Below are 13410 nucleotides of genomic sequence, written 5' to 3' on the forward strand. Positions count from 1 at the left end.
TCTGTGGGACATGCCCAGTTCTGCAGTAGCCAACAAGCACCTTTCAGCCAGGGCATGGTTTCCCTGGAGATCCTGAAAGCATAAAGCAGGAGCTGGGACATTCCCTGGGACCAGCCTGCAGCTGGTAAGGTAACCCCCCACTCTTCCTTCTTAAGGTCCCCGACATCCATCTCCACTCYTGACATGAGAAGATTTATCACCAAATGTGCTGCTACTGCATATTGATTTCTACAAAAGGGCACATCAAACTACTCCAATTGCATATTCAAAGTTGTTTTTTTAAAAAAAGCACATCAGCTGTCAAGGTAAAATCACTTAATTACASCTGTAAGGTGCTTCAGGGGCTAATGTGATAATAATAGCAATATTCAGTATTGCAGAGCAAGGCTTCGAGCCTGCTGAGAAATTCATCTGACACTCAATTGCAATAGCCAACTTTCCAAATTACTCAGAGCTACCAAATGTTGCTGGGACCCATCTTCCAGCGATGCACACACCAGGAATTGCTGAGCAGAGCCTGAGGAGAGCCAGCATCACCCCTAGCACTCAGCCAGCAGCACCAGCTGAGGTCTGCTCATTCCCATCCGTGAATATTCATCGTGCCCAAATGTAATATACCCTGAATATTAAACAACAGCTACTCAGGGCAGGAATAGCAATYCTTTGGCAAAGCTGCCAGTTGTTTCAGGAATGGAGGGCTGCCAGGTGAGGGGACAGCCCTGCTGCTTCTCCATGTCCGAGGGAGGTGGTGCAGGGTGAGTGGGGCTGGTGGCCTYGCAGCAGCCACCCCACGTCCAGGAGCCACAAGGGCACACAGCCCCGTGCCGGGCAGGCAGGAGCACAGTGGGCAGCACGACCCATGCCTCAGCCCCCATCCCAGCAGSGCTGCCCAGCCTCCAGGAAGGACCACGCTCTCCAAAACTGCTGGCTAAGCATTTTTTTAAAGCAAAAATAGATTTTGTTTTCCCCAAATGAGGGTGTTTACAGTGTGGCACCTTCCAACACAAGCAGCCTGAAACCCCTTGTCCCATCCCATTGAGATCTGCCCACCACAGTCTGGCTTCTGGCACAGCTTGTCACTGACATGGCTGAAGTGCCAGGTGCAGAAAGAGGGAAAAAAATCCAAATAATGTAGAAAATGCAGCAGCCMTGAGCTCTCCAGAAACACAGCCACTGGATGGTGAAGGATGGAGACTCACACMCTCCACATCCCCTCAGTGCAAGAGGGTCACCTGCAAAGGAGGCCTTTCTGAACAGCTCAGCAACCTGCAGCGACAGGAGGGAGAAGCAGACAGGTAGCCAGACCCTGTTGCAGAAAACACAAGCACACATTTTGGGTTACAAGTGTTGCAAGGCAAATCCCTTGCAAGCCCAGAAATGGAAAATTCAGAGTAAAAACTCTAAAAAATAAGAAAAAAATAGTGAAAAAAGTGTACAGGTAGAACAAGCTTACTGGAAGCAGRAGCATTGCAGAGGAGCTGAGGATGAACACCCTTAAAAAGTGTCCTGCCCTGGGGCAAAGAGCAGATTTGCAAAGAGCAAACCCAGCTTGCAGGAACCCCAGAAGCAAAAAGTGTACCCAAGGACCTCGAAAAGCAGCTCCCCAGGGATGGACTACCAGGTACAGCYGAGCTGGCAGAGTATCACCTCCCACATCACGAACCCACCACCAAGGAGGACCTGGAGTCCCACTAATCCTTTTCATTATTATTTTATTTAATTAATTTAAAAATGCAGAAGTGAAAGAACTGAAGCTCAGCTCAGACTCTTCAAATACCACAAAACCTTGAAAAGAACATGGCTTGCAGTGGTTTCAGGAAGCAGAAACTCCCATTCCAGGAAGGAAACAGTATGCATGGGGGTATGCTCTTCCTCAAAGAGTTTATAYTGCAGAAAAACCACAAAAAGAAGAATCAGGACTGAATAGAAATTTAGAAACTACAAAAGACAACACAAATGTGAGAGAGATGATACAAAGAAAACTAACATAAAAGTGTCTGTACTGTTCACCAGTCTATTAACAGAGAGGAGAAAATATAATAATCTGCAAAATCATTAAAGGATGAGTAGGTTATGGTTGATGTGAGCATAGATTGGTTCGACAGACTCTGGGGCCTGAAGGACTGTCATGGATTTGCTTGTGCTGCGAAGTGGAGTTATGTGTGTCAGAGTTCAACCGTCTTAATTCTGCTAAGTGAGATTGCTCCAGTTCTCCGGAAGCAGCTCTGAAGTCTCAGCACTGAATCTGCCACCTCGCCCAAGCCCCCAGCCCTGGCACTGAACTGGCTGCCAGGGGGCCACAGCTGTACTGGGCAGATGTTTCCAGCCCCAGTTGCTGCAGCGCTGGGATGCCAAAGGTGTGTCCAGAGGCACTGGGAATTAAACCATGGGCACAGGAGCAGGGCAGGACCTCCCAAGGCCAGTGCCAAGCTGAGGATGCCGGATCTCGCGATCGCGGTGCCAGCACTGCCAGCGGCCTCGGCAGGGCAGCCTGGCCAGGGAAGGGCAGCAGAAATGTCCCAGCACAGAACCCAGGCTGGCCCCCAGCAGCTTCCTATTTCTCCCATGCCTCCCTTCTCCCACAGCCCATAGAGAAACCCTGTTCCAGAGAACTGAGGACTGGAGACTTTGCTCTGTTTATTAATTTTCCTGGCAGTTTTCAAGCCCTCCCAGAGTGCCACAAAGCTCAGGTTGTGACTTACAGTGAGAAATCTCCTTCCCTCACAACACCCCCAGATCCTCCAGGAGCTCCACGTGTCTCCTGTATTGTCCAGAATTGCACACAGTACCCCCAAGTGTGGCCCCAYTGGGGCTGAGCAGAGCGGCAGCATGATCACCAGTGTGCTCCTGATGGTCATGGCAGAAGGTTCAGGGACTTCCATCCTCCCTCTTTATGCTTTTGAAGGCACATCTGATGCTCCACTGCTGCTCATTGAAGGCCTGGAGGAGCCCTCACCCTGGGGAAAGCTGGGAGACTGCGGGACGYGTCGGCATCAGCCAAAGGTGTGACGGCAGGGACGAGCCATTCCAGTCAACTGCATCCTCCAAAACCCAGCCCAGAGTCAGCACATGGAGGACACTCCCCAATGCCCTCCGCAGTCCCTGCCCAATCAAACAGTGGCAACTTTCCAAGCAAGAGGTCTCCCAAAGTGAGGGGCTGAAGGCCAGGGCTTACATCCCCCTCTGCCCTTCCCAAGCTCCTCTGAGCTTGCCCTCATGGGCTTGGCCACTCACTTTCTCCCAGCCCTTCATGGAGGGGTCCAGAGCCAGCACCACTAGACCAAGGACAGAGGGTCAATGGCACCTTCCTTGGAGCCTTCATCTTCCCAGGACAAGCCAGCCCTCCAAGCCAAACAGCCYACAGCAGTCTCACCTGCCCTGAGCTCTTGCACCTCACAGTGTCCACACTCGCAGAGCTGGTAAGTACCACCAATTTTGGTTTTTCAAGCCCAACAAGGGTGAAATTCATTTCCATACTTGATCATCACCTTCATCACTTCCTACTGCTTAAGGTGAACAGACTGATACCAGCCACTTTCGGAAATCAGGGCGTTTTTAGAGGGAGACTTGGATCAAAGAAGGTGACCCTGTTATTTAAAAAGAACCTCATTTGCCCACCATCTTTTACCTCCAGAGACTCTGGACGCCAATTCTGGCCTGCCATCTCCCAGGACATAAAAGGTAGAGATATATCCACCAGCCTCATCCCAAACATGGTGTCGCCAAATGATTTTCACAGTTTTATTTTCCAGCTCAAGCTGCTCTTGAGATAGCAACATTGAAATCATCTTGGATATGAATGTAGGTTTGTAAAAAATGARAGATTAACCAACGCAGTTTTGCAGCTCGGCTATCTCAAATCCATAATAGCACAGTTATTAATAAGGAAAAAAAGGCAAACCCTCACCAAGATTTCTGGGAAGAAAAGCAAATTATCAAAGATCCCAGGCCTCAGAGCTGATTCCTGGCCCCTCTGACCTCTAAATGATCAGTACTCAAGCAGAGATGAAGATGATCTTCTGAGTGTTCAGTGTCAGCTGAGCACTCACTGCTGTGCCACTGAGGGAAGCCATGGATGAGAAACCTGTGGTGGGGACCCTGATGTGTGGCACAGTCCCCCTGCCCAGGGAGGTCATTAGATGACAAACTAGCCCTGAGATAACATTAAAAACACCTGGAGCTGTGGAGAAGCTCATGGCCGAGCTGGGGAGGCCCAAAGCCCCCTGTGCCTGCGCAGCTGAGGATGTGGCACCTGCAGGGATCACATGTCCCCTCCCAGGRTCCCCACAGCACAGTGGGGCTCCAGCCTCCACCACCACTGACCTGGAGCAAGCCTTGGCTGGGGCTGCATCCCCTTCTCTCCCCTTCTGCAAATAAAACAAAAAGCATCTCTGGTTCAGGGCTCAGCATCAGCTCCAGCATCACCAGAACTCTGTTCCTGTTGGGAACAGTCCCCATCTGCCATGTGGGAGTCTCAGCAGTCACAACTGCAGCCCTTGTCCTCGGCTGACTCTTCCTGGTGTGAAGAAATAGAGACACACACACCAAAATTCCTCTGGGCCCCAAGGTAGTGCAGTAAATCATAAATCAAGTCATAATTTGTGACTCACCCTGCACTAGTGGGAACGCACTTGCAGCTCCCAGGTGAACAAGTCCCATGTGGAAGCATGACAGAGGGTTTTCCTCAATTTTCTACCCTACCAATCTCCTAAAAGCCTTGGAAACACTACCAGCTCTCTGCACAATTTGTCAGCATGCAGAAGCTTTGTTAATCCTGGTTTCACTCCCACAGCCCCACAGGAGGCAGCGCTACTCTGACAGGTAACAGAGGATGGGTTTTCCACCTGGCTCAYGGCTCTTTCTCCAGCAGAGAGAGGAGGTAAGTGTTACACAACACCGCTTTTCTCTTTCTTTTRCATATTTCCAGCCTGTCAATCTACAGAAGCCTCAGCAGCAGCAAAGGAAAAGCATCCTCAGAGCTGGTCCTTCTCTGGCTCTTTAAAGGGAGCAAAGCTCACGGAAAAGCCACAGAGAGCAGCCAATAATTAAGGCAAAATCCCTTCTTCAAACACCTTCCACCAGAAACCAYGGATGGAGGAGCCAGTTGGAGCTCTGCACATAGAGCCCTTCTCGCTCTATCCCTCCYGTGTAACCTTGCCCCAGCACAGCACAGCAGCAGCACCACAACACTGGCAGCACTCAGGCAGGCACCGCAGAGAGGATGGTAATTAGGAGTTTCAAGCAATCTGAATTTATAATTGGCTGAGATTTCACTCAGCAGATAGTACACTGCTGTCCTGAGCACTTGCTGTATCTAGGTCAGGCCATTAGTTTTGCTCTTAGTCTACACAGTTTTAATTTCATCTTTAATGTCARCTTCCAGCCAGTGAGCTAAGGCAGCAGATGACTTTGTCACTGATTGTGCTCAACATCTCGACCCCTCCTGAACCCACAGGGACGGAAAACAAGAACCAGTGTCCCGATGGACTCAGATTGCTCCCAGGCCAGCTCATGCAGTCAGAGCGTTGCCTGTTGGACTGGGCAATCAGAGAACCATGGAATAGTGAGGGTTGGAAGGGACCTGAAAAAACATCCATTCCCACGCCCCTGCCATGGGCAGGGACATCTTCCACTGTCCCAGGTTGCTCCAAGCCCCGTCCAACCTCTCCTTGGACACTTCCAGGGATGGGGCAGCCACAGCTTCTCTGGCTAATCTGTGCCAGGGCATCCCCACTCTCATCAAAGCAAACTTCTGGGAAGTGGAAGCCAACCCCATCAAGGAGCCAGCCTGGTCCATGCTGCTGGGGATGCCTCGCCCCACCCCACGAGGGGCTGCAGGGGACAACATGTGGAGCCGGCCTGCCACAAAGGACACGCTCAGGTGCACCCCAGAACCTCTGAGCTCACACCAGGGAGATCAGGGTAGGGTGGGCTGCAGGAGGGTAAGAGACACAATGATGCCTTTAATGTGCTGTGGTAACTCAGAAACACTTCCTGAGGACACCTCTGCACCCCTCAGCTCATCCTCACATGACCCCCAGACCCCTGCCTGCCGTCACCTGCAGCAGAGTAGCACCAGTACTTCATTCTCTCCACAGCTCTCCAGGCATGCCAGCACAGCACTGTGAAACAGATGCTCCACTGCAGACTCCTTCCTGCCCCAGAAGCTTTTCACCTTCCCTCAGGGTCTCTGCAGCTGATCACCCTTGCCATGAACCTTCCCAGGGAAACAGAATGTCATTGCCTCTATCCCAGGCATCCCAGCTCCAGAAAGCTCCTGGCATGATCCAGCATTCTGACCTCTGCCCCAACCTGCCTGGCATCCATGTGCTCCCTGCCTAAATCCAGAAAACTGCTTAAACTGGCCAGAATCATAATTTACAGCATAAACAAATGGAGTTGAAGATGCACGAAACAAACCCATYACATGCATTAAAGGGATTAAAGATGGTTCCTAAAACATCTGGAGGTGTGTAATACAGTCCGGATGGATCATYGCAGAGCATCCACAGGCAAGTCAGGCTGCTGGCACACGCTGGAGGCTTTAGATGTAAAACCAGTGTGAGGGAAAGGGGAGCACTGGGAGGAGGTTTCTCATTTGCACACACCAGTCCAGTTTCAGGCACTCAGCTCTTCTAAGAGACAAAAAAAATCCCCACCAAAGATTTCTGTGGAAAGCACAGCCCTTCTGACAACAGGAAGTTACTCACTTCAAAAACCCAATTTTCCATCAAAAAAATCTAACTTGAAAGGCATTCCCAGCTCACTCAAGCTGCGGGATCAAAGCCAGGGATTAAGCACATCTGCTSATTGCTGGCTGCGTGAGCATGTTGCAGAGCTCTGGGAGCAGCCCCGAGCTCACAGGACAATCGAGCTCACAGGACAATSGTGAAGAGGAGCCAGAGGGGGAGGGCCCTGCCATGGGCACGGGACACAGGGCAGCCCATGGAAGGCAGCAGCTGCTCCACTGGTCACAGACTCCCAGGCAGCACCATACTACCAGCACATATTTAAGGATTTCAACTAGTKCAGGTACTTGTAAGGATTTTCAGCACTACCAGGTGGTTGGAGCTGAGGCCGTGCGAGGAGATGGCACAAGATACTAAAGCAAACACTGAAACCTGGCACCAATCCCAAGCAATTCCTRCAGCAGAGGTAGAGGGTGAGGAAAAGACACACCTCAAACCAGCTCAACCAGAGCACAACCAGAGGCAGGGATGTGCTGAAGGATGAGCCAGAGGAAGGACACACAGCAAGGTCCTCCCCAAGTAGCTGTGGCCACCCTCTGCCCTGCTCCCCAAGCAGCTCTATCCCTGCAGGACTGGGGAGCTGGGCAGGATGAACAGCCTGCAGGAAGAAAGCCTCCAGAGGAGGAGAGCTTCCCTGCAAAGCCAAAATCACTTCAGACTCTTATTTAAAAGGAAAAAAAAAAACAAAAAAACAGTGCTCTGGCAACCTGCAAGGTTTCCTCAGATGGATTTGCTGGGCTGGCACAGGCTGGATYGGGGAGCAATATTCCAAGGTTTTAATTTCTCTGCCCAGGCTTTATTGCATGCAAACATACATGGTCACTGCTTTCTAAGGTTTCCAATTTGCTAATTGAGACATTTCCTCACTGAAAAAGAATGTCCTGGACTACAGACAGGACTGCTGGTGCAGGTCTGTGCACTGGGGAGGCTTAGGTGAGGCATGATGAGATGGGAGACAGGCAGGCAACACCCAGCCTCCCCAGACCCCATCTGGCAGCACGAACCAAAGCCAAACCTGGCAGCTGGAAGATAAAGAAGAAACACCCAGGACATCCCACCCCTGTGCCATCTGGGGTGTTTGGTCATGGCACTGGGCACTTCACAGCAGGTTTAGGAGAGTTTGGAGATGGGGAGGTGGGAAACCAGCCCAGGAAACTGGACATCTAGGAAGATCTCTTTCCAGGCATCAATTTGCATAAAAACAAGGAGGAAAAAAATAATCTGCACTGCAAAAAAAAACCCCAAATGTTCTGTGTTTTCGCTGGAGCAATGAAGTATTCCTTCTGCCCTCAAAATACATGAGAGCAGAGAGAGTGGTTTTGTTCTCAACATGAACAGGTCAAAGAGCCAAGAAAAACACTTGTGGGGCAGAATGAGCCTGGAACATGAAGGGAGAAAGGCCAGAGGAAGCAGCAGCTGAAGAAGGTGTGAGCAGGGTTCTAATAGGAACACRACTGCTGCCACAGCCACAGCCTCAATAGCATGACCTCAGATGGGACCTACTGTAGGTTTTTTTCATCTAAAAAAATGGAATTAAAAGTATTTTGCAGGCTCATCCAGAATAYACAGGGGACAGAGAGGGATTTCAAACTTGATATGGGTCAAACATCATCCATGCGGGTTCACACGGCATTYGCTGCACCCTCAGCTTTCACACAAAGACTGAGCTTCCAAGTGCTCTGGAGGGACCCCGGGAAGTTTGTCAGCTCCCAGCTGAAGTCCAGAACAGTAACTTAGTCRAAACCAATCTATGCCACAAGTGAAGGGGCTGGAGACACATCGTCCACTTCTGCAGCCCAGGAGATGAGGATGGAAAAGGTCTGGGGAAAGGCTCCCTGCCACAGGAACTCCTGCTGCTGGAAAAGCTTCAGTGGAATCAAGACCCTGGACAAAGGGGTCCTGGGAGGATATTCAGAAGCCTCTAAATCCTGGTCAGCCTTCAGCCACCTTTTCCTCCCTGGGAAGGTCCTTCTGGGAGACCCAGAAGCTCTCAGGCCAGTCCCCTCAAGGGCATCTGCAAGCACATCTGCAAAGTGCTCAGATTTCATGGGAGGGTGAAGGGCACAAGGGGATTTTGAGGCACATAGGGAGCTCTGTCACTGCCTCATAGAATCACAGAAGGATTTGGGTTGGGAGTGACATTCAGAGACTATCCCCTTCCACCCCCTGCCATGCRCAGGGACACCTTCCACTATCCCAGGGTGCTCCAAGCTCTATCCAGCTTGTCCTTGAACACTTCCAGGGATAGGGCAGCCACAGCTTCTCTGGGCAATCCGTGCCAGGGCCTCATCACTCTCACAGGAAAGAATTTCTCACTAATTTCTTTTCTATCCCTGCCCTCTATCAGTGGGAAGCCATTCCCTCTTGTCCTGTCCCTCTATCCCTTGTYCCAAAGTCCCTCTCCAGATCCCTTGAAGCCCCTTTAGGCACTGSAAGGGGCTCTAAATTTTCCCAAGAGCCTTCTCCTCTCCAGGTGAGCACCCCCAGCTCTCCCAGCCTGGCTCCAGAGGGGCTCCAGCCCTCAGAGAAGCACCAGGGCTTCCTGYTCCAACAGCTCCACATGCTCCTTGTGCTGGGGGCTCCAGAGCTTGAGCCAGTGCTCCASGGGGTCTCCCCAGAGCAGAAAAGGAGAACCTCCCCACTTCATGCTGCTGGGGATGAACCCAAGGCACTGTTGGTTTTCCAGGCTGCAAGCACACATTGCTGGCTCATGCCCAGTTTTTCAGCCACCAGCATTCCCAAATCCTTCTCCACAGGGCTGCTTCTAACCCATCCATCCCCATAYCTTCCCAGAGCCTGGCCCTTTCCTCTCATAGCAGAGAGCAAGCTGGCTCCAGGGGGACACAAAGGCATTCCCAGAGCATTCTGCAGGGTTGTGTGGTTCTCAGCCATGGAAAGAGTCCACAGGGAGGATTTATGGACAGTGGGAGATTTCCATGCACTGAAGCCCACAAGTTGGGAGCCTGTGGAACAGCTTTGCAAAAGGAAATGCCCACAGTCCAGCCTGTCCTGCTCCCATCTTCTGAGAGGGCTGAGCAGGCACAGCCACAGGGCTATGGCCTTGGGGATAGCGTCACAGGTCCCTCAGGACACTCTGCCATCTCAGCTCTCCCACAGRACAAGGCAAAACTGGAGACAGCAACACTGGTACATTGGAGCCCGATGCCATTTGGGGAGAAGGTCTAACACCCAGACTTGGCACACACACGCCAGCAGTGGAGAAATTAAAATAAAACAGAAAAGACTTTGCTCTAATGGCACAACCAAGACCCAGCTCAGTCTCCCAGTACCAGGGTCCCAGAAGAGCCCACCAGCTGCATCCCACAGATCCTTCAGGAGCTGTTTGGCTTAAATACAAGGTGCTGCTTGGGGCATCTGGAACCAGCCCCTGCTCTGAGCACTGCTGCTGGCAGATACAGCCCCCCTGGATGGATGGCTGCTCTGCCACAGCCCCGCCAGGTCCTTACCTTTAGCTTCTCAAAGCGATCACTGAGCGATGCCACTTGGTGGTCTCGGTGGCGACCCACCAGTTTACATAAGGCACAGATGAGCTGGTCATCAGCAACACAATACATGTTCACCTTCTCGTTCTCGTGCTCCAGGCACGTGAGCCCACGGAAGTGCGCGTCGGGCACCGGCTCCACCAGCCGGTGGCTGGTGAAGGGTTTCTTGTTGGGGTGCGTGGCCCGCAGGCAGCGGTCGCAGTAGGACACCTCGCAGGTGATGCAGGTCTTGACGGCATCGCGGGGCGGATCCTGCTCGCAGAACTGGCAGGCGATCCTCTCGCCGGCCACAGACATGGTAGGGCTGTTGCGATAGGTCCTCTCGCGGCGGCTCTCGCTGGGGGAGTTGGAGCCACTCAGGGACGCCTTCTGGAAGCGGTCGATGATGTTCTGCAGAGTCACATTCCTCTTGAGGCCCTCCAGGCCCCGGTGATTGAGGGAGATGACATAGCGGCAGGTGGGGCACTGGAAGGCGGTGATGGGCTCGATGGACTCACTGGAGGAGCAGCTGGACACCAGAATGCGGTGGGCACAGCTGAAGCAGAGGCTGTGGGCACAGGGTAGCAGAAGGGGGTCCTCAAATAACTCCAGACAGATTGGGCAGGTCAATTCTGACTCCAGTGTTTCCATCTTTAGTTAACACAATCCTGATTCAGCATCAAAAACCAGGGAAGGCGGTCAGGAACCTGCAAGGAAGGAGAGCAGAGATGTGAGAGGGCAGCTCCAGCTACACTCCTGGGCTGCTCTTCTCCTCCAGCAGAGGTGCCTGCAGGGWTGGACATGTCACCCCCACGACACCCTGACACTCTCTGAGCTCCAATGCTGTCACTCCAGCCCAGCCAGGCCCCTGCAAGCGCAAGCTGAAGCCTCACATAGAGGGGTCTCACCCCACATGGAGAGCCCAGAGTTGCAGCAGGACAGGAGCCATATGGAGGGGATGAGAGGAGGAGCAGCAGCTCCTCGGACACCTTCCAACCCAGCCAGGCCAGGACCTGGACCATAATGCTGGAGACAAACCCAGGAGAAACCACATGATTTCATGTTTGTGCTGGTGAGCACTGCCAAGACCGGAGCAGAGCYGTGCTGGCGCTCCATGCAGAAGGGCTGCTCTGCACGGCAGAGATAAACCTCTGAACATCCCCTCCAGCAGCTCCAGGCCTACCTGCTTCTGGCGAGGGGGAAAAGGCAAATCATGTCATGGAAACTCTGAGCAGAGCAGAGCAGGTCGGGAGTTTTAACACTCAGTCTTGCTCCCTGCTTTTCCCAGCCATTGCTTTTTGGAGCTGGGTGGGGAGGGCAGAGCACCGAAATTATAGTCAGCAAACTTACACCACTGGCTGTCCTCTGCTGCACTCCACAACAGCCAGGGATGCCTAAATCAACTCCAGCTGGAGGCAAACAAACAGTATTTTTAGCCCACTTCCCCTGCACGAGGCTGGAAAACAGGTCCCAGCAGGGAACTCAACCTGCTGCTTCCAACTATGGTTTGCAGAGTGCCAGGAGCTGCACCCCGAGCCCTGCCCAGCCTCTGCCAGCAGCCCGGCAGGTTCCCAAGYACTCCTGTAGTGACACGGAACCAGATTCAGCCTCTCTCACTCATCACCCAGGGCACAAGTGGTGCCTCCTGGTCTCCTCGGCCATGTGGAGGCAGGCTCCAGGTGATGCCCACAGTGATGTCCCTCAGCACGGATTTGGGGGAGAGCCCCGTTCAGTCACTGCCACAGGGACCCCCTCAGCCGGGCACTGCTGTGGGGACTGATCCTGTGAGAAGCAATGAYGTGCCCAGTCCAGCTCTATTTCCATCCCAGGAACACCCTGGTGTGGTTCATGGGCTCTGACAGGATGCCCAGAGAAGCTGTGGTTGCCCCATCTCTGGCAGTGTCCAAGACCAGGCTGGACAGGGCTTGGAGCAGCCTGGGATAGTGGAAAGTGTCCCTGCCATGGCAGGGGGCAGGACTGGATGAGCTTTAAGGTCCTTACAACCCAAACCAGTCYGGGATTCTATGAAAAGGRCTGTAACCAAAGTGTGGGGGGAGGACCCATGAGCAGGAGAGGGTCCGGCTGCTGGAAGCCCCAGGCTGCTGCCAGCACCTGCAAATAGCAAATTGCACAGGTGCCACACTGGGACCTGCCCAGCCCCATCCCATCCATTCCATCACACACCCCCAGTGCACCATCTCTTCCCAATTATTGCAATGGGATTTTCAAGTGCCTTGAGGAAACCTTGAGCTMTTCCCTGAATCAGCTCAAGGGGCTTGTAAAATAAGTCTGTTGGATATTTTGGTAGGTTAATGCTGCAGCAGCTGTTGCTGGCCAAAGGCAGCCTTGCACACACATGCACACGCTTCCTTTAAAATTATTTTTCTTTTCCCCAAGAGAGACAGGGAAGATGCAGCTGTGTCCAAACCAGCAGAGGAGCATGAGGGCTCCTGGCAGCTTCCTCTCCACAGCCCCCCGAGCTTCGGAGCTGTGCAGCCATGGGAAAGCAGTGGGGAAGAAAGGCTCCTGGCGCTGTGCCTGGCTGCTCCTCTGTGCCRCGCCTGCCCCCGCACCCACTGGGCTGTCCCAGTGACAAGGAGTCCCAAGGACAGCCATGACACGCAGGGCTCCAGGCATCTCCTGGCGCTGCCCTTGGGCACCTCAGCTGGAAAACCTCCCACGCCGGTCCCTCACTGTGCTGGATGCTCTGGACACGGYGGCTGCCTTGGCCAAGGAGCCCCACACCCCACTGCATACACCCTCAGCTGGGGGGGCACAGCCCCTCCACCTCCCTACCTCATCCACAGATTCCCTCCGCTCAGCAAACACAAACAAACAAAAAAGAAAGGACAAAACCAGGATTTGTTTCATYGCCTGAGTAAGACTGGGAGAAGAATTTAAAAATCTGGATTGATGTGAGAGGCTCCCTAACACCTTGCCATGGAGCAATGCCTCACACTCCTGTAAGCTCCCACATCCAATACYCAGCTTCACATGCACCTCCACTGCTACCCAAGGAAACCAACGCAAAAACATCTTTTGGTTTTGTTTACTGAGGGACGTTTGCACATTAATCTTGCTTTCCTTGCTGGGACAACAGCTTTTACCTGTGACAGACCCAAAAGAAGCCTCAGACTGGGACAGGAGTCAGGGCAGGAGCCCTCTCAGAGGCGTGGAGG

The 13410-nt window shown here is 52.9% G+C and overlaps 1 protein-coding gene across 3 annotated transcripts in view; it reads right to left on the reverse strand.

The window, feature by feature from the left end:
• The window catches only part of MID2 (midline 2), an 88563-nt gene that overhangs the window by 58445 nt on the left and 16708 nt on the right, over positions 1-13410 (reverse strand). For all 3 annotated transcript variants that reach the window (XM_057375037.1, XM_057375036.1, XM_057375035.1), the window contains exon 2: positions 10217-10938. In XM_057375037.1, coding sequence (XP_057231020.1) covers positions 10217-10882 — 666 coding nt within the window. In that variant the 5' untranslated portion in view covers positions 10883-10938. The remainder of the gene's footprint in view (positions 1-10216; positions 10939-13410) is intronic.

Source organism: Malurus melanocephalus, unplaced genomic scaffold (assembly GCF_030028575.1).
Source record: "Malurus melanocephalus ecotype Western Australia unplaced genomic scaffold, MMel_1.1 scaffold_237, whole genome shotgun sequence".
Taxonomy (NCBI): domain Eukaryota; kingdom Metazoa; phylum Chordata; class Aves; order Passeriformes; family Maluridae; genus Malurus; species Malurus melanocephalus.